The sequence below is a fragment of the Arvicola amphibius genome, chromosome 15 (genome assembly GCF_903992535.2).
Source record: "Arvicola amphibius chromosome 15, mArvAmp1.2, whole genome shotgun sequence".
NCBI classification, from domain to species: domain Eukaryota; kingdom Metazoa; phylum Chordata; class Mammalia; order Rodentia; family Cricetidae; genus Arvicola; species Arvicola amphibius.
In genome coordinates, this window is record NC_052061.1 from 51,603,348 (window position 1) to 51,623,240 (window position 19,893).

General features: G+C 51.7%; 1 protein-coding gene and 1 pseudogene across 2 annotated transcripts; one reads left to right on the forward strand and one right to left on the reverse strand.

Annotated features, from left to right (window-relative positions):
• Window positions 1-245: 245 nt before the first annotated feature.
• LOC119801625 lies at window positions 246-443 on the reverse strand (annotated as a pseudogene).
• A 3,281-nt stretch (window positions 444-3,724) lies between these two features.
• Ntpcr (nucleoside-triphosphatase, cancer-related) lies at window positions 3,725-18,333 on the forward strand. Of its 2 annotated transcripts, none has more exons than XM_038313335.2 (5): window positions 3,725-3,831; window positions 5,425-5,587; window positions 6,841-6,937; window positions 15,426-15,635; window positions 17,741-18,333. In XM_038313335.2, exons 1-5 carry the CDS (start codon window positions 3,798-3,800, stop codon window positions 17,807-17,809), a joined length of 573 nt encoding a protein of 190 aa, XP_038169263.1. In that variant the 5' UTR covers window positions 3,725-3,797; the 3' UTR covers window positions 17,810-18,333. The 2 variants fall into 2 exon arrangements, with proteins under 2 accessions (XP_038169263.1, XP_038169262.1); XM_038313334.1 differs by lacking the exon at window positions 3,725-3,831 and adding an exon at window positions 3,850-4,092.
• The last annotated feature ends 1,560 nt before the right edge of the window (window positions 18,334-19,893 follow it).

Genomic DNA, 19,893 nt, shown 5'->3' on the forward strand with positions numbered 1-19,893 from the left:
CTTGTCCCAGGAGAGTAACCTGATTCTGATACTCTGCCAGCCACTAGTGCCAGCTCCATCAGCCTCCCCCTCACAAGAGTGAACACCCTCACTAAAGCACACGGGGTTGCTAAGCCTCTGTAGTCTGTAACTTGTACACTGAATATGTTTTCTTTTTTCTTTTTAAAAAACAATACAAATGCTTGGTTTAATAGTTGCAGGTCATTATGAGCCAAGTGGTGGACGTCCAGGACCCAGCAGTAAGGTCAGCGCAACCTCTGAGCGTCTCTTTCTGACTCCAATAGAGTGAGCACCTCACCCTCTCGAACAGGGCCTTTTGGACGCTAGAGCGACTGGTTGTCATTCATGAATTCCACACACACCTGCGTGCACTGTCCCTGCAATTCGGTCCTGCCCAGAGCCTTGGTTACCCTAGCCAGCTTGATGGGCTGCAAGCAACTCATGCCCACGATGGCGCCCATCTGGCGGAGAGCCACTGAGTGCATTTTCTACTGAGGGCAGTGTGGTGGGGGGAATCTTGGCTGTCAACTTGATGAGATTCAGAACAGCTATGGAAAAAAGCTTCTGGGAATGAATGTGAGGGAGTTTCTGGATTGGGTTAGTAAGACGGGAGGATCTACCCCAACTGGGCACAGCACTGTTGCTGGGGCTGGAGTCTCGGACTCTAGTGTGCCGAGCACCAGCGTTCCTGTCTCCACTCCTGGTGCACCTGCACATTGGGGGCCACCCCAAAACCCTTCCTGCCGTGTGCTGCTTTGGTCAGGTAGGTTGTTGAAGCGTCAAGGAAAGAAATTGATGCAGATGGGTTTGGGGACATTTTCGTGAAAAGCGTCTACATAGCTACACGGATAGGAGTACCTGGGTGGGTACGCAGGGCAAGCCCTTGCCGTCTCTGTGCCATGGTTTCTCTGTGAATGGCGTGAAGTCTCTGTGTGTTGCTATCATAGCTGTTTGAATGGAACCTCGCCATAGCTCGGTGTGAATGCTAGCGATGACTGCTGGTTAGACGTGTGGGAGGATTCACAGGCCCGTGGCTGGAATGCAATGCCAGCTCCCCCACCAGCAGAGTCTACTCAATAAAGTAGGGGACCTGACTTAGAGAGGTGCCAAAGGAACTTCCCAACCCAGCACAAACAACGGCATTTTAGTTTTGAATGGGAAAGCACTGTAGCTCCTAGATATTTGTATTTTTCTTCAAAATTTGAACATCGGGTATAAAAGTGTGTGTGTGTGTGTGTGTGTGTGTGCGCGCTTCTCACAAGGCAGAATCTATTTCAAATATACATCAGATCCTGACTCTCATATCTGGGGGAAATGAAGGAGGAAGGAAGAAAGTGCAGGGAGGCATGGAGGTTAGAAGAGAAGGAAGAGGGGAGAGAAGGAAAGGAAGAAGGGAGGACTGGCCAGCCGAGTCTACTTGGCCAGCTCCAGGCCAGTGAGAGACTGTCTCAGAAACAAGGTATATGGTTCCCAAGGAGCACCAGAGGAGTCCGGTGGCTTCTACACATACAATTACAATAGTCTCTCTCTCTCTCTCTCTCTCTCTCTCTCTCTCTCTCTCTCTCTCTTTCTCTCTCTCTCTCTCTCTCACACACACACACACAAAGATAACCAAGTTTGGAGTCAGCATGGTACTCCCCTGTTGTGACTCTTTGCTTTGGTGCTAATTTACTAAATATAAAGCATTTAAACTATGTCATCGTCAGTGGAAACGGTAGGACTGTGTGAAGTGTTCATACAATCAGTTATCACACAGTGGACATACATTCTACTGTCGTCCATATGTATGTATGCATGCATGCATATATATTACAGTAAAGAACCTCCATATAGCTAGATTTGGCAGTGAATGTCTATAATCCTAACATTCAGGAAGCTGAGGCAGAAGCTCAAGTTTGAGGCTAGCCTGGGCTACAGAAAGATCCCATCTTAACAGAGAGAATGAGAATGAGAGGGGCAGCACTCAAGAGTGAGTGCAGCTATGTAGAAATTTTCTGTTTCCTGAGATACTGCCTTTTTATATCTGATTCTATGTCTTTGAGCTACTGAACTCAGTCGAGAAAAGGAAACAACCAGCTCCCAGTGGGCTCTCCAATTCTAGGCTGCTTGTCAGCAATGGAAAATGTTAAAGGATTAATATCTAAAATGCATATTTTGGATACAAGAGGCACTTACGGTTGTATACATGTTTTCTTTCTGAGTTACACTCTCCTATGGGTTTACTTTGCTTACATCAGCTGTTCGCTGATTCCAGTTTGCATGCAGGTGCGAGATGCGGAAGGCAGGTTACTCAGCGGGATAATAAGCAATACAGCGTTATAGTAATGCAGAATTATAAACGGTGGGATGATGGCAGCAGGTGTAGCACGCCAATCTTTTTAGGTGATGTCTTTTTAAACAGCAGGAAACTGAGCTGTTAGATTGGCATATATCACCTGCTGAAAGGAGCACAAAGGATCGGTGTGTGTGTGTGTGTGTGTTTTACACACACGAGCTCATTAAGGTGCGGATTCCTGGAAATTGCTTTCTCCACCAGGATGGAGCGTGACTGATCACGAGTCCAAGCACACTCATGCTAGACTGAAAAGACCTACAGGTACCTGGCCCAAGGCCACTGCTACTTCAGTTGCTGGTGGAAATGAGTCTTGTAGCTAAGTGAGGTGATGATCCCTTACTTTCTTGGGGGGAGAGAGCTTGTAGGCAGCTGTGGGTTGTGACAGGGGTGTGGAGGTATGAAGCAGGGCGGGGGTACCTGTATATGGATCGGGTGGGAAGTCTGCTTGCATCAGCAGCAGCCTAGGTGAGGTTAAAAGCTTCCTGCAAACAGGTTCTGGTGTTTAGGATGAATGCCAGTTACTCATGTCCAACAGTCTAAGGGAGGCTGTTGCTTGGGGTCAAAAGCTGCTTTGCTAGCCCATAATAGTTTAGACCAGGCCAGAACGGAGGCAGTTACTAATGCTAAGGGTGTCCATCAAACTGAACTTTGAAACACGAGCTTTGGGCTAGTTTCCCCCAAAGCAGGGGAGTCCCATCAGGTGAATCATCAGTGAGGAAGACCTGTTTCAACCATGGATGGAGAAGAACTCTGCAAAGTGAAGCCCCTTTTATTTATTCTTGTTTCTGCTTTTTCTGGCAGCCCCTTTCTGTCGGTCACGTCAGCTCACTGGATACTCATCCTATTTTCAGGTTGCAATAAAAAAGCTAAATCAGATCTTTAAACTGGCTGCTTCCCCCCACCCCGCCTAGGCGCTATCTTGTCTCAGATACTCATCTACTGAGCTAGGCCGAGATAAAGCAAGGTTAACTTTACCCCAGCTGACTGCTCTACAGCAATGCGAACACCGTGCAAGAAATCCGAATCCCAGAAAGGCCCAGTCGTTCAAGGAGGGTTTCTATGGCCCCTATTGTCATACAGGATCTGACTTGGAGCCTGGGGTGAGGGTCTCAGGGACGGAACTCAGGATACCCGAAGCAGCAATGGCAAGGTACCTGACATTCCCACGCACGCATCCTAGCAGACACCCCACGTGAGTTTGTTACACAGGAGCAAAGGACACCTTAGGGACCTGTCTCCAGACCTTGCAGACAGCCACGATAGAGCCCCGCGGCAGAGAAATATGCGCGTGCGCAACGTGTGTGTTTGGGGGGGGAGGGGGCGCCGCAAGTTGGAAGCGCATGCGCGGCTAAGGGACTGTAGTTTCCGGGATGGCAGGGGCGGGACCTTCAGTGTAAGGGGCGGAGCCTGGCCGGCCATTCTGACCCCGACCTTACTGCGTGCACCTCGACCCCCAAAACACATGGCGCGGCACGTGTTCCTCACCGGGCCTCCAGGTGACCCAGGGCCTGCCAGACTTGGCGGGGAGGGGACGCGTCCTGGACAGTCCGTGTCTCCGGCCATGGCTGCAGTTGCGGTCTGGCTTGGTGCATTGCAGCCCGGCGGGAGGGAAGGCCGGGAAGAGCGCGGTGCGCGGTTCTTAGGTCCCCAACGACCGGCTGTCACCATGGTCTTAAGCCACGGAGGCCGGGGTGTACTTTGTAGACTTTGGAAGCCTTTGAGCCGTCAGAGGCGTTGGAGAGGAGCAGAGGACGGTGGTAGGAGACGCGTCAGCCTTGCCAGCACGCCCTGCGTTTGAAATCGGGATGCATTGGGTCCCCAGCATCCTGCTGTGGTGTTCACCGGAGATTGAGTGAACACAGGACTACGTGTTCCCTCCCCAAGCCTCCCCCCTCCCCCGCTTCCCCCTCCGTACTAGCAAAGTCAGGGGTGTGCTGGGCATCCTGGATTAGTAAGCACCACACCCCTGCCTTGTCTCCCAAGTTGTTAGTGCTCCGCCCCTTGCGCTGCAGGACTCACCCCTGCGGTCTCTGGAGTCCTCTAGCTTTTGTACACACTTTACTGTCTGATTATTTGCTTACCACTAGCAATCCCAAAGGGTTTGGATTTCCAAGTCCCTGTTCACACGTGACCTCCTCTGAGCTGTGTGTGGGTTTTAGAAGAAGCCTGTTACATTTCCACTAGCGCAGGCCTGCAGCTCTTTGAGGCTGTGCTTTTGGTTCCCAGTCCTCTACCCAGGTATGGCCCTGGGTGTGTGTGTGTGTGTGTGTGTGTGTGTGTGTGACTTTTCATTGCTGTGACCGAACACAGGAGAAAAGCAGCTTCAAGGAAGAAAGATATTTTGAGGCTCCCATTTGGGGGGGACACAGTCCAACATGACAACCAAGGCCAGAGTGGTCAGAGCAGCCTGGTTCATGCATTGAGGCAGAGAGCTTGGGCTGGAAACGCCGAGGGCTGCAACCCTCTGGCCCACGGTTCCGGACCCAGCTTTTTCATCCTGGCTCCCTGCCCTGAAAGTTTGGCAGTAAGCCCCCTCCCCCCAAATCATCAGCCTGATCAAACACACGAGCAGGTGGGGAACACTTTACATTTTCACAAGCATAAATCTGTTGAGCATAAATCTCGGACAGTGGTTCTCAACCTTTCCCAATGCTGCAGCCCTTTAATACCGTTCCTCATGCTGTGGTGACCCCCAGCCGTGAAATTACTTCGTTGCTACTGTTACGAATTGTGTTGTAAAGGTCTGTGGTTTCCAATGGTCTTGGGTGACCCCTGTGAAAGGGTCATTCAACTCCCCACAAAGGGGTCGTAACCCTCAGGTTGAGAACCACTGATCTAGGAGGAAAGGAAGCTGGGCTCCCCATGCATTCAGGACTGTGCTAGATGTAACTTCATGCCGCTCTGTCACCCCTGTGCTGGTCTCTACTGGGAATGAAAGTGCCCACACCTGGAGCAATCAGCATGGCGGTGTAATTAATAGTCGTGAAACCCATTTGCAGCCCGCTCCATTCCCAGTGATGGCCCTGGCAGGCTGGGGTGGCTCGGCCAGGTAAAGCTTCCTGACCCAGCTCCTTCTTTGTCTCTTCCAGGGGTTGGCAAGACAACCTTGATCCAGAAAGCCAGCGAGGTCCTGCAGTCCTCCGGCGTGCCCGTTGATGGATTTTACACGCAGGAAGTCAGGCAGGGCGGGAGAAGAATAGGATTTGATGTGGTCACCCTGTCCGGCGCTCGGGGGCCTCTGTCCAGAGTTGGGTACTGGTGTTTTGTCTCTAGCCTGTACTGTCCACACCTTGGGGGCATTTCTTCTGTGTTAGCGTGCGTGCATGTGGAGCATGTGTCTGTGCAGAGGCCAGAGGAACACACCCGTGTCCTGCTCTGTCACTCTCTGCCTTAGTCCCTCAAGACAGGGTCTCTCGCATGCGGGCCGGCAAGTCCCAGAAGTCTCCTGCCTCTCCCCCTGCAGTACTGGGCCTATAAACATGCATGGCCATGCCCAGCGGTTTCCACTGGTGCTGAGGATTTCAACTTGCAGCAAGTGTTCTTACTTGCTGAGCTGTCTCGCCATCCTGGGAGCTACTTTCTTATGACTTCCCTATCGCTGACTCCCTTCAAAGCCATGTCTGGGGCCCACCTATGTTTCTTTGCCCATCATTGGGCTGGGAGTCTAACTGGACTCAGGGATAGCCAGGTCACCCTGTCTGTTTTGGACCTTCAGAAATTTCTCAGAAAAAGAAAACAGACCATCCTATGAAAAAGGATTTTAAAAGTCCTATGTGACCTAAAACTCTGGCCACAAATCATACACATTTCTCCTGTGATTTACTTAGCTCTGTCTAGTGCTACTAACATTTACTTTTTAATTATTATTCTTTGGAAGCACTTAGGATCGCATCGAGGGCTTTTCCCATCTTAGGCAGGCCTCTATTGCTAAGCTACCTCCTCAGCCCTCTGTTTAATATTGATCTTAATTTTGTATTGTTTTGATACAAGGTCATGCTATCCAGCCCCAGCTGGCCTGGAGCTCACAGGGGTCCTGCCTTTGCCTCCTAGTGCTGGGGTTAAAGGTGTGTGTCACCACGCCCAACACTCCCTGTTTACTTTTTATTTTGAGAAAGTCTTAAGTTGCCCACGCTGGCATTGCACTCAACTCTGGCTCAAGAAATCCTTAAGCATTTTGTCCTCCTGCCTCAGCCTCCTGATTGGTTGGGATGATGGCAGGCCTGCACCATCAGGCTCAGACAGACAGGCTCAGCTTTTGTATGGTGGCATGTGGGCCCGTGGGAGTTGCGGGGACTTCACTGTTACGTTCCAAGACTGATGTTGGCAGAAGCAGTGGCCCCGGTTTCAGGAGAGAAACCCCAGCGGGCCCAAACGTACACACTCCCACCCTGGTGTGAGTGATTGATTCGTAAGGGTGTGTGCGGAGAGCCGGTGGCTGAGCGGCACAGCCCAGCCCCAGAGGTCAGAGGTCAGTGGAGAATCCATATCAGTGTCTTGTCTTTCAGGTCACAGCCTCCACCTGGAAAGCCCGAATGCCGAGTAGGGCAGTATGTGGTGGACCTAGCGTCTTTTGAGCAGTTGGCACTACCCGTCCTAAGAAACGTGAGTCTACATTTTCTGTCTCAAAAGCCCATTGGCCTCTATGCTCTGTGGGATGTGCTGGCCACCTGAACACAGTGGCTTTTTTTTTCTGTAATTGGGTTGTCTCACAGTTTTTTAAAAAGTCTTCCAGCATCGAGCCTTGCTGAAGATAGATGCCTTACTCTGCTGTCACTCTGAGCTGTCACGTGCCCCAAAGCACATGTAAAGTATTTCAGCTTAGGAAGTCTCTAATGGAGATCTATATCCCCCGCTCTGTGCTGCACAGAGCTAGCTGCAGTGTGGGCTCCGTGGATTACTCCGTACTGCTGCTCCCTGTCCCTCTGCTCCGTGCTGGGCAGAGCTTACAGCATGTGCTGTGCACTGCTGTGCACCAGTTAGGGGAAGCCTGGAGCTGCTGAGGAATTCACCGCCCACCAAGGGCAGCCTCCGTCTTCAGAGGCCTGGGGTCCTGCGGTCTGTGCTGACCTGTAGCTGCTGTTCCTAGGATCCCCCTGAGCTCCCCTCTGCCTCCTCCCTCCTTCCCTCAGCCCCTCTAGGAATCCCCAACATGTCTGCTCTAGGCTGTGGCGGCTGCTCTGTCACTAGCAGCTGGGGGCAGGTGGAGAATGCTGTATCTTCTTGTTTATTTCCCCTGGTGTCCATGCCTCCCTCCCATGCTCAGGCAGCAGTGAGAAGTGGCTGATGATATTCTGAGTGCAGAGCCTGGCTATGGGCATTGAATTCATATAAAGAATTGATTTTTGCTCAGCCAAGCCATGCTTGGTGTCTGGCTTCAGGCTTACGTAAGAGCTCCTATGTGCTTGCTGACCAAGTCAACCATTTGTCTCTTGTTTTCAATGGAAAAAGAAAATAGAAACTGCTCATATTTTTATAGTCACCCATGTTTCTGTAATCATTGTGACTGTAAACTCAGGCCACCAAACTGGACTTGGATTGAGTAATCACTGTGGTCTGTGGCTGCTGATCTACCTGGGCTATGCAGACATTGGTTTATCTACCCAAATACAGTCGTGCCACATCCTGTCACCTGCAGCAGTGACAGCTCCCTGGGGAGGGTCTGCAGGCGGAGGCTGGGTGAGAAGGGTTGGGGCTGCCCGGGGCTCCTGGACCATGCGTGGGAATCCGTCGTGCTACACCTCTGCCGGCCCCAGCACTGAGAGTGCTCCGTAGACGTGTGCCTCTGTTTGCATTTTGAGGGATGATAGAAATAGATACTTTTAATAACTTACAAAGTGTTTTAGACTCTAACTTGTTGTCACTCTTTCCATGGTTTGTGTTTTGATGTAACCAGGTCTCTCTCTGGTTTTTCTGTTGCTTGTGTGTCTGGGTGTTTTGTCTGCTTGTGTGTCTGATCACCGTGTGTGTGCAGTGTCCTCAGAGGCTAATCGAGGGTGCTGGTCCTCTGCAACTGGAGCTCAGACAGTTGTGAGCCACCTTGGGTGCTGGGAACATGGGCTTCTAAGAGCTGCCAGTGCTCTTAACTGCTGAGCCATCTCTCCAGCCCTAACCAGATATTTCTTAAAGCAAACGACCTTCTAACTTATTGATTCTTCTTTTCTGTTCTTCATATGGATAATTTCTTTTTTCTTTCTTTTACTTTTTTTATTAACACAGAAAATCTCTGTCCTGATCCAAATTAATACAGCATTTTACCTACATCTTCTTTATTCTATGAGCTTGTTAAAATGCGTTTTTAATCCGTCTGGATTTGTTTTGAATATAGCATAGAGTGACATTCTTAATTAGTTTCTTCAAGATACTTGGCCAGCTTACTAAGACCATTTGCTAAAAGCCTGTGTCTAATTAGTTTATACTTTGTAAGTTACACCGTAGAATGTGCGTGATGATTTGGGGTCATCTCTTCCACCGACCTTTTTGATTCTTGCCTGAATACCACTCTAGTCTAGGTAATTGTGTGATTTTAGAAAAAGATTTTAATTTTTAAGGTTATGAGTGTATGGGGTGTGTGTGTGTGTGTGTGTGTGTGTGTGTGTGTAACATAGGACCAGAAAGTGACTCTTGCTGTTTCAGGCCACAGAGCTGTGGAAGCTGTGGGAGAATCCAGAACTATCAGATCCGGTTGGATCTTTTCCTAGAGGTCAGTGAGCGTCCCAGCACTGTTGGTGAGCATGGCCAGTGAGTGTGGTCGGTGAGCGTACCAGCACTGTTGGTGAGCGTGGTCAGTGAGCGTCCCTGCACTGTTGGTGAGCGTGGCATTTATTTCTTGCTTCCACATTTTGACTCTCCCTCATCACACCTGTGTAATGGGATTGGCTATAGAAACAGAATACCACCTGGTGTGAATACAAGCCTGTTTCAAAGTATTTAAAGTGCTATCAGTGAAGACGTTGCTACAGGGACTCCGTAGGAAAAGGAGCTAGAAGGTCGGGCCCAGGCTGACTTTTCAGTCCCCCACAGCACCTGCTGATGACGTCTTCATGGTGTCCCTTTGGCCTGCTGGGCCTTGAGCAGGGAGGCTGTGCCCTTCTTGTCAGACTTTCCCTAACGGTTCTACTTTCTCTAAACTTTACGTCATCATCTGAGGATTCAAATAATCTTCTCTGAGGCCCCAGCTGGCAGGCAGATTTACCCATCAATCCTCTCTCTATCACAGTAGCAGCGATTCGCGCGAAGCTACAGTGTGGTGAAGGGCTGAGCTCCTAACACCTTGATGGTTCCCCCCCCAGGTCTGATCTTCACTTTCTGTCCAGTCACCTTCTCGGTTAGAAAACAGGTCATCATTGCTGACCAATTATCTGCCCCCAGGCATGAAGAGAAGGGCGCCAGGATCAAAGATCTCAAACTTTTATCAGGAGTTGAAATACTGATTCGTTTTTTTTCCCCAGGCATGTGCAACTTTTAGAGACCACTTGGCACTTGTGAGCAGTCAAGATGGCAGGAATTCAGCCTGTGAGGTTCTGGTCACAATTCTGTGTGTGTGTGCACAGAGCGGCTCTTTCTGGCTGTGCAGGGCCCTGTGCTGTGTGGTTAGGCCTCCCTGATCAGCAAGCTGTGCTCGGATGGTGACATCTCCCACACCCACAGTGACATTGTGAGCCATCTTTGTGTGTGACTGACCCTGGCCTCTGGGTTCCTGGGGACCACAGTGCTGTCCTGCTTGAGTGGGACTGTAGCCGGTCTGTGGCGAGAGGGAGTTCTTAATTAAACACAGCTCTGCCAGATGTGTGGGGGCTTTAGGGGTAGGTGCGTTTGACCACAGCTCTTACTGTGCTGTCAGTAAGGACATTCGGTACAGATGCCCACATCTGTTGTCACAACAGCTGGGGACAGAGCACAGCAGTCCTGGCCGAGTCCTGGTGTTGCTTACTCAGGGGCTGAGGAGATGGAGGAGGTGATAGGCAACCACACTGGGAAGGGACCGTCCGTCACAGCCTGATCTTTTTGTCAGGGAGCTGGGGGCCAGTGTGGGTACATGAATCTGCCATGGAGTCCCACAGGCCCAGTGTCCAAGGTCCCAAGGGCCTGGATTGGGAGTACAGGGTTCTTCACCCCCTGGGCTGTCAGCTGGTATGAGCTGGTCCTAGGATCGTTCTCCTATTTTGGAAGACACCTTGTGTACCACCCACTTCCTGTTTGGTCCTGTAATACACGTGAGCCCCCAGGACCACAAGGTAGGATTTCTAGGTAGAGCCTCAGCACTTGCCTGCCTGAACTCTGGGTGTTAGCTGTATTGTGTGTATTGGAGCCACTTGTGAGTGAGGAAGGGCCAGGCTGCAGCCTGGACACACCCTTTCCTGGTCTACCCTGCCAGGTGTAAACAGCACAACACAGATTGGAACGCTGTAGTTCTGAGGCCTGAGGCACTGCCTGGCTCCCTAGTTTCTGCTTCCAACATGGGGCGGGGCTTTGGGATGGAGGGGGAGCTGCAGTTCTGCTGCCTAATGTCTGGTGCCACCCCATTCCTTCCTAATGCCCAGAACTTGGTGCTGCAGTAGATACACTCAGAGGCCAGACTATGTGTGATGCTAAAATCAATTGACATAGCACTAGCAGGAACACTTGTCAGGCAGATGATTCAGAGCAGGGGAGGGACGCTTTAACTATATTTTGGTTACATTAAAAGTCTAGGCATGCCTTTAATCCCAGCACTTGGGAGGCAAAGGCAGGTGGATCTCTGTGAGTTGAAGGTATGCCTGGCCTATATAATAAGTTCAGGACAAACAAAAATGCTTCTTTGTATTCTTTAAAAAAAAAAAACTTTCTTTTTATTTCTTCATTGTGGAATTCACATCATGCATCTTGATCCCATTCATCTCCCCACCCCTTTGCATCCGCCTTCTGCCCTTGCAACTTTCCCACCCCCATATATATATAATAAAATATAATTTTGGTAGTGGGGTTCAAGGCAGGGTTTCTCTGTAGCTTTGCAGCCTGTCCTGGAACTTGCTTTGTAGACCAGGCTGACCCCAAACTCACAGAGAAAAATAAAATTTAAGAGAAGAAAGAAGCCAAGCCTTTTCATGGAGGCTGCAGTGCGGCACAGTGTATTCTTTTGTCCGTGGACCTTTACTAGCAAGTGTTCGATGCAGAGTCAGTGGTCTGGTTCTGCTACCTCTGGTTTCTGTTACACTGTCGACTCTGGGCCCCGCTGGAACTCCTCCTGAATGGTCTGTTATTGCCCTGTGTTGAGGTCCTGCAGCTTTTGGGTCTGCAGAACTGCCCCCTTCACGTTCTCCAGCAGATCATAAATGGGGTGGATAGTAGGGTAAACCAAATCATGGCCCTGGTTTAGGGCTTGGGTAGTTGCAGGGTTGGTCAGTCCTCCAGCCCCACCCCCACCATCATCACCACCAGGGTGAACTCTCCAGCATTATCCCAGCTAGTTCATCCTTTGCAGCAGTGAGCAAGGGGCAGGGCCAGCCCACCCACACCTACGCCAGCTACCTAGCAGGGCCAGCTCTACTGTGTTGCCCAGGCGAGTTGCAGGGATAGCATTCCTGGACTTAGAGTCCCAGGAAGGCCTCTCCCATTTGCTGTAGGCTGCTGTGGGGGTGGGGGGTGGGGGTCTCTCTTGCTTGCCTCCTGCTGTGTGACTGATGAAGGGCGGGGCCAGATCTTCCAAGCACTGGTTCTTGGGCGGTTCACCCTGACGCTGACCCAGTCAATATCAACAGAGTCAGCTCTCCTGTGCCACGTAGGTGAGGCACAGGGCTCCTTTTCCCAAGTGCTGCAGCTGGTAAGGGGCATGGTCAGCTCCTTCACCTGCCGCAGGTGGCAGGGGTGAGGGCATCTTTCCCTCACCAGCACATGACATGGCAGATAAGGGGAGTGTGGCCAGCTATCCCACTCCCATGTCCTTAGGGCCAGCTTACCCACACCCCTAACCCTGACAACAGGTTCAGTTTTCCTGTGCTGCCCAGGTGAGGTGCAGGGCCCCCTTTCCTGCAGCAGCTGGTGAGGGGGAGGGTCAGTGCTCACCAGCAGGGGGTTAGGGGCAAGGCTTCTTTGTATTCTTAAAAATGTTAATTAAGCCATGTGGTGGTGGGGCCTGCCTTTTATCTCAGCACTCTGGAGGCAGAGGCAGGCGGATCTCTGTGAGTTCGAGGCCAGCCTGGTCTACAAGAGCTAGTTCCAGGACAGGCTCCAAAGGCACAGAGAAACCCTGTCTAACTAAAAGATAAAAGCTAAGGAACAATAGCAGCAGCAATGCCACCCTCTTTTGTACTGTGGAGTGGTGTTCTGTTGCCCTGGGTCCATTTTATCTTTCTGGAAGGCAAAGGGGTGGAGTGTCATCAGAGTTGATGGGCTGTCCACTGCTCTGACCCCGAGCCAACTGGTTCTGGGACTCAGGCAGCATCTTTACTCTTAGGAGGTTTTCCTCTTGTGGCTGAGAATTTCTACTCAGCTAGAATGCTGGCCAAACCCAGGTGCAGGACAGGTGAGATACACAAGGCAAGGGTGATACGCAGCCCTTGGAAGTGGCCCTCACATATTGTCTTTTGGGGACATGGGGGCCACCCAGATGCCAGGCACAGTGACTGCTGTGTGGCCAAGAGGCATTCCAGCTCCGAGTTGCACAGGGCGGTCCTAGAATTGAGCGCAGCCTGGTGCTGTGGGCCATGACTCAGGAGCTCAGAATCTGGGTTAGGTCCACAGGGCAAGCTTCCCTTGACCTGTTTGTTCTTTCCTTCTGGGTTGGCTTGAATCCATCTGTGAAAACAGCAGTTGGGGCAGAATGGTGTTTCTTTTTTAAGCTCTTCTGAATACCCTGTTGAACTGTTTGGAGAAGCAAGCTGTATGTTGCCTGTTCTCAGTGCCCTGACCTTCAACCCCTCTCTCTACGACATGTGAATCACTTCCATTTTTATTAAAAAACTTACTTTTGCAATTTCCGTAGCCTGGACAGAATGAGGGTGTGAGAAGGTCCAGGGTCTACAGGGAGCAGCAAGCACTGCACTTGCTGGCCCAGGCATCCGTTCGCTTCTGTGGGCATGCCCTGGAGAGCTGCAGGGCCCCGGTGCAGCGGCATGAGCTTGCACCCGTGTGTGTACTTTCGTGCAGGGCCATGTGCCTGTACCACCCACCACATGTGTTTACTGTACTTAGGCAAACACACACAGTGTACACGTGTTCTTTCCCAGTACCTCTCCTTGCTTGATTTGATGGCTTTCAAAGTTGTCAATCAGTGTTCCAAACAGTTCTGTCTGTCTCTCACATGTTGGCTTCTAGGAAGGTGGCTGCTACCATCCGCTGTCTCTGGGGTGGCTGCGTGCCGTCCATGCCTTGGTAAGGGCTGGGTCAATTGTCGTGACTCCATTCCAGAAAGAGACCTTCCTGTGTAATCGGCTGCTTTTTAAAATCCCGGACTGCTGGCAGGCATTTTCTTTCTCCTGATTTGGTACTCAGTTTTGAAGATAAAGCTTGGAACAGGTAGCATCCGACCCCACAGGCACTCTTCCTGCTGTGGAGGCAGTGTTAGCCCCAGCTTTCCCTTCTCAGCTCTGCAACCCCAGTAAGTTGCAGAGTTCCATGGTGAAAGCAATCCACTGTGCAGCCCCTCAGGCTGGTGTCCCTGGTGAAGGGCACACGATTGCTCCTGTGGGTGTGCTGGGGATGGGAAGCAGAAAGACTGCTGCCTCCTTCATGACCAGAAGACCACGCCCCTGCCTCTCCTCACAGCCTGGACCTGCTACCTGTGGGCTGTCCCAGCAGGGGCCACTGCTGCTGCTCCTCCCCCACCCCTCTCACAGCCAGGTCTCTCTTCACCTGCATCCCTCTTTTGCTTGGCTCCCCTCAGCTCTGAGGACGAAGGCTCCTTCTAAGCCCTCTCACAGGGGTGCTGCCTCTCCATCCTTTCTGATAGCATGTGAAGCCTCAGTAGTGCATGACCTCATGTGCTCAGCAGTTGCCCCTCCCAACAGGGCATCACATGCCCTTAGCAAGAGGGAGGCCAAGGCAGAGATAGATGGTTTTTGATAGCCAACCTGAGAAGGGCCTGGTGCCTTTTCTGCTGTACCCTTAGTGACCACATGACCAGTCCTGGGGAGGTGTGGCTGGGGAACGTGGAGGGATATGATCCATGGACGTTGGGGAGGCCGCTGCATTTTCAGGGATGAAAGGGACTTGAATCCAAGGGGAATCTGAGATTCTCTTTTTTTTAACAACATTGATTTTATCCATTTGTTCGTGCATTCGTCTGTTTTGTGTGTGTTGTATACCTACATGTTTATATCACATGCCAGTTCTGTATATAAAATACAGATGTGATTATATCCATTTATATAGCAGTAGGAATGCACCAGAGCAACATGGTTATTTCTGGATAACTTTCATTTTAGTTCTATTTAAATTATTTAGTAATAAAATTTCATGCATGTACACAATGCATTTTGATAATTTTTACCCTCCATTACTCTGTCTCACCCCCTTCCGTGCCCACCGAATTCTTCTTAGAAGTTTAGTCTCTGAGGTAGCTCATTGCTTGATCATCAGGTTAGTTGTCATTGTTCTGACCACTTCTGCTTTGAGCCAAACTCCTTCCCATCTCATTTCGTGACTTTTTGTAGACTTTAGCTGGATTGGAATACACAGGCACCTGCCTGCAGCGGCCACCTCCTTCCCACCGGCATTGGGAGCTCAGCTCAGGATTGAAAAGGGGAGCTGTGCTCCAGCTGTGCTCCAGCTGTGCTCCAGCTGTCCTGTCGCCCTTACACCCCCCGACACTCTGTCTTTCCCGGTTCACAGTCTTTGTTTCCTGGGTGTGTAAGGAGGAAGCCCAGTTACCACTGAGCCTTCTAGAAGAAAACACATTTTGAGAGAAACTCAGGGGCAGGGAGGTGCAGTCCCGGGGAGCCTTTCCTATGAGCATTGCAGACAGACCTGTGTCTCGTGCATGTGGAGACAGTCCCCTGGTGTGTAAGGCACAGCCCAGCTGCCTTGCTGTGGACGCTGGTGGTAGTCAGGGCGGAACCCTCTGGATCGAGATCACGAGGCTCTGCTGTCCAGTGACAGGGCCTTCTGTCTGCAGGCCGGTCCCAGCCGCAGCCCCGGGCACAGCGTGTGCGTCATCGATGAGATCGGGAAGATGGAGCTGTTCAGCCAGCCTTTTGTTCAGGCGGTCCGCCAAACGCTGTCCACGCCAGGCACCGTTGTCCTTGGCACCATCCCAGTTCCCAAAGGGAAGCCACTGGCCCTTGTGGAGGAGATCAGGAACAGGCATGACGTGAAGGTGTTCAGTGTGAGTAAGCCAGCCCTTGGGAACCCCCTGCCCTGGGATCCCGCCCTTGCCCCTGCCGCCTCCCTCTTCTGCCTTCTGCCAGTGGTATAGTCAGGGCGGGGCTTGAGGGGTTGCTTGGGAAGGTCTGTCCAGGGAGGGACCATGCCATGCAGGCCAGAGCCTGGCAGGTCACGTACTCAGTGGCAGAGTTCTGGCCCCAACCCCAGCTGAAAGGTGTATGCTTATAGGAAAATTAGTTACTCAAGTCTGAGCCTTGACTTCAGAATTGTCTCATTAAGAAAATAAAGTAAACCTGTAAAATTGGGCACAAGGTTTGAGTAGCTGTTTCTCCAAGGAGCATGAGGAAGCCACGGCAAACACAGAGGAGACGTGCACCCCACCATGGTGACCACGAGGCACCACACCACACCCAATAGGATGCCTTCCATGGCATAGTTAGAGAGAGGTGAAAGGGCTTGGAGAAACCCGAGCCTCCCTGTTGGTGGGAAGGAGCTGAGCTGTCCCTGAAAAACCTCTAGCTTCTCCAGGTGTATGTTAGTCACGCTGCCAGCAAGTCCACTCCTAGGCATGCACATGGAAGACTTGAAGACACGTGATGCAAAGCTTGAACGAATGCCCATAGCAGCGTTATTTACAGAATGGGAGGACCCAGACATCCACCAGCAGCTGACCGGGCGGGAACCTGTGCTCTAGCTATCTAGTGTGGGCTACTTAGCAACATACAGTGCAGCCACGTTCCTAGGATGAGTGCTGTATCGTGCTGAGTGAAAGAAGCCAGTCCCAGCAGGTCATGGACACCACGACTCCATTTACAGACTGCCCAGAAGAGTCAAGTGCATTGAGACAGGAAATAGGCGGTGACTGCTAGTGATGGGCAGGAAGGTGGGAAGGAGGTGGCCATGAATGGGGACCTTGTCTGTGACAAACCGTTCCCTTCTAACCCTTACAGGGTGAACTAACTTTCATGGCATTGGAACTGCATTTCAGCAAGTCAATTCACACACACACATGCACACAGAAGTCAAGGCCGTGGTGGCACCTTTTTCCTTTAAGACTCGTCTATGCACCCTATAAATGGTGATAGCCGGTCCCCTTCCCACCCAGGTGCTGGTCTTGCTGCATGATAGCATGACAGAAGATATCACATGCCGAGACATGGCAAGCGGGCCCACTCAGGTCTCCCTTCCTTTTCAAAGCTACGAAGGCGGGGCTGAGGATGTCACTCTAGAGTTTGTGCCCAGCATGCACAGCGTCTTATGTTCCATCCACAGCACCCTTATAAACAGGTGTTGTGGCACATGCCTGTAATCTCAGTACTCAAGAGTAGAGGCAGGAGGATCAGAAGTTCGAGTTCATCTTAAATTATATAGTGTTTGGGCCTAGCCCGGAATGCGTAGGACCCCATGACAAAAACGTAAAATTAAAAAAGCCAACACTGCCGTCATATGGGCCCTGCCCTCAGGACGCCCTTTCAAAGCCCTTCTTCAGATACCTATAACTCATGGGATTGCGGGAGATTAGGTTTCTGACACACGAACTTTGGGGGATGTGATAAAACCTGGAGTGGACAGGAACTTCTCCTCCTGACCCCACGCTCACCGAAGCATCCAGGCACTGTTTCCTGCTCTCTTTGATTCTTGGCCTTCTTATGTCCCTTCCTGTCACGGTCTATGAGCTCCTAACCGTGGGGTCCTTATCCGGCACACAGCAGGTCAGGAGGCCTGTGTGAGACTCTGCTGCGTCACCTTGTCTTCTCTGGCTCCCCTCATCTCTCAGAGGAGCAGGAAGCTGAGGTCCCAGGTTCCAGGGTTATGTAAAGACAAGTAGATGTCACTGTCCCTGGGAGTAACCCGGAGCTGTGGGCCTCCGCTGCTGTGTGGTGCTCTCTAGGGCTCAGGTCCAGCCCAAGCGTCTCCTTGCTTCTCTCCAGTCTGGCTGCAGCGGCTCGGCCCCACTCCCTCCTGTTGCCATCCTGTGCCTCCACATGGGATCTGATGATCCCGAAGAGCCGGCCTCTGCCTCCATTCCCTGCTTTCAGGAAAATGTTGGTCCGAAGGACAGGAGGGAAGTGCTCTTTATGCGTGCTCTCTTGCCTCTTCCCACAGGTCACTAAGGAGAACAGAAATAGCCTCTTGCCGGATATTGTGACCTGCGTGCAGAGGAGCAGGACCTGAAGTGGCAGGGGACCAGGTCCAGCTCTGCCTGCTGGTCACTCCCTGCCCAGGCTTGCTACCTCCCTATCGATGGGCCTTGTACCCTCTGTCCAAGAGGGCTGGACAGCTGCTTTCCATAACCTGCTCCTGAGATCAGATTAGCCCGGCTCCTGCTGGGCCATACACAGCGGACAGTCCGCTGTCTGATGTGTGCTCATGGGTTCTGTCTATTTCCTGTTGGGGTTGTGCATGTGATTTGAGTAAATTCTAAATGAATGTGTCAAGGATTAGTGGAATTTTCTCCCACCAGAGTTTCTGGATGTATGGGGGGCTGGGGAGAGGAGTTCCCTTCTTCGTTGGCTTACATGCTGTAGGTATTAAATTCCTCTCCAGGTGCAGCTCCAGGCTCGTGCAGCTGAAGCAGCGACAGCAACTTAATTCTCTTCAATAATTTCCAGAGAAAAACCTATTAGTTCCCCTCTTCATCTCTGTTTATTCCTTTATTACCTAATAAAAGTGAAAATAAATCTGGTGGTTCAGACGCAGGAGTCCTTGTGTGGGAGGGCTGGTTTTCTGAATGCTGGTGTTAGCTAATGCTCCACGGGCTAGACTGTCTGTGCTCAGTTAGCCTGGGCACGGTTTTCGGCCACTCTGAGCCCAAGTGCTCTGCCGCGAAAGAACGGGCGTGGCTGTCAGCAGAGAAGGGCTTGGGAAGCTGATTTGAGCTGCAGGTCCCTACTGGCTGCAGGGGCTCCTCTGTGAGGAGGGGGCCACAGGCAGGGGTTCAGCCCACCCTGGGCTCTGCAGTGATAAGGGAATCAACTCTGGAAGCTGCTGGGTCCATAAAGGCCAGAGGCTACCCTCCCCGTGGCTGGTGGCACTGGAACTTTTAGGTCATTTAGATATTTTTTAACAACAGCATCACTGACAGCACCCACTGATGAGTACATCGGTCCCTTACTGGGACCGTGGGCACCTATGGGCCTGTCTTAATGGGGGCCTGTGAGCTGGCTACTAGGACCCAGTGGAGAGTACAGTAAGCATCTGCTCCAAAGCCTGTGGCTGGGGAGGATCTCATGTCAATCTTCCTTCCAGGGTAGTTTTCAAAGCTCAGCTTGCTCTTTCAAAGCAGGTCCTGGAGGGACCACGGCAGGAATGCCTTCTAGACCAGGAACTGAGCCTCAGGAAGGCCTACCTGTCCAGGGGGAGAAGTGGGTGCCTCCCTCCACCATCTGTGCCCCATTAGGCTTTTCAAGGAGGCCAAGGATAGAGCTCACAGCCGTGGGCAGGCTGTGATGCCAGAATGGGTACTAGGGCAGGTGGGAAACAGCATAGGATTGGGCCAGAGCATCAGGCTCCTGGCCACCTGGGACCTGAGTGTACCTAGCCAAAAGCTGCCGCACAGCCTGCTCCTGTCAGGGAGCCCTGCTCAGCCCTTTGAGCCTAGCATGAAGGAAGCAGGAAAAGTGGTGGCAGTGGTGGCATACAGCATGCTCCTGCCAGCCTAAGTGTTGGCCTCTCACTTGGCCCCCCTAGTGGTGTACACCTGTAACTGAAACACTCGGGAAGCAAGTGCAGGAGGATGGTCAGCACCCGGGCTACCTACGGAAACATTGTCTCAAAAATCAGTTTTAAAATATCACAGCTGTGGTAGGTAGACAGGCTTAGACCCAAGTCTCAGTGGCATCAGAGTGTCTGCTTTGTCTATGCTCCCTCTGTGTCTCCATCCAGGCTCTCTGTCACCTCCCCCTCACACCGACATATCCGTCAGTGACTATTACTCTGGAGATGAGGGTCAGGGAGCAGGCACACAGATTTCAGATGCACATCCTGGCACTCTAAGGAACGCTGACGCCGGGGCACTGGGGTCTCTAATGGAGTTGGATGTGGAGCCTAACTTGAGGAGTTCACGTTGAAAAGCCCATTGACGTGCATGTTGCTGACATGCATTTCAGCCAGAATGACACGTTACGACAGGGTGCATGTTGCCTGCATGCATTCAGCCAGGGTAAGAGGCTCCGACAGGATGATGGAGAACCAGCTGGAGAAAGACTGTTGATGCCCTGGCTGTCTCTCACTTAGCAGGTCGTACCACCAGCCTCGTT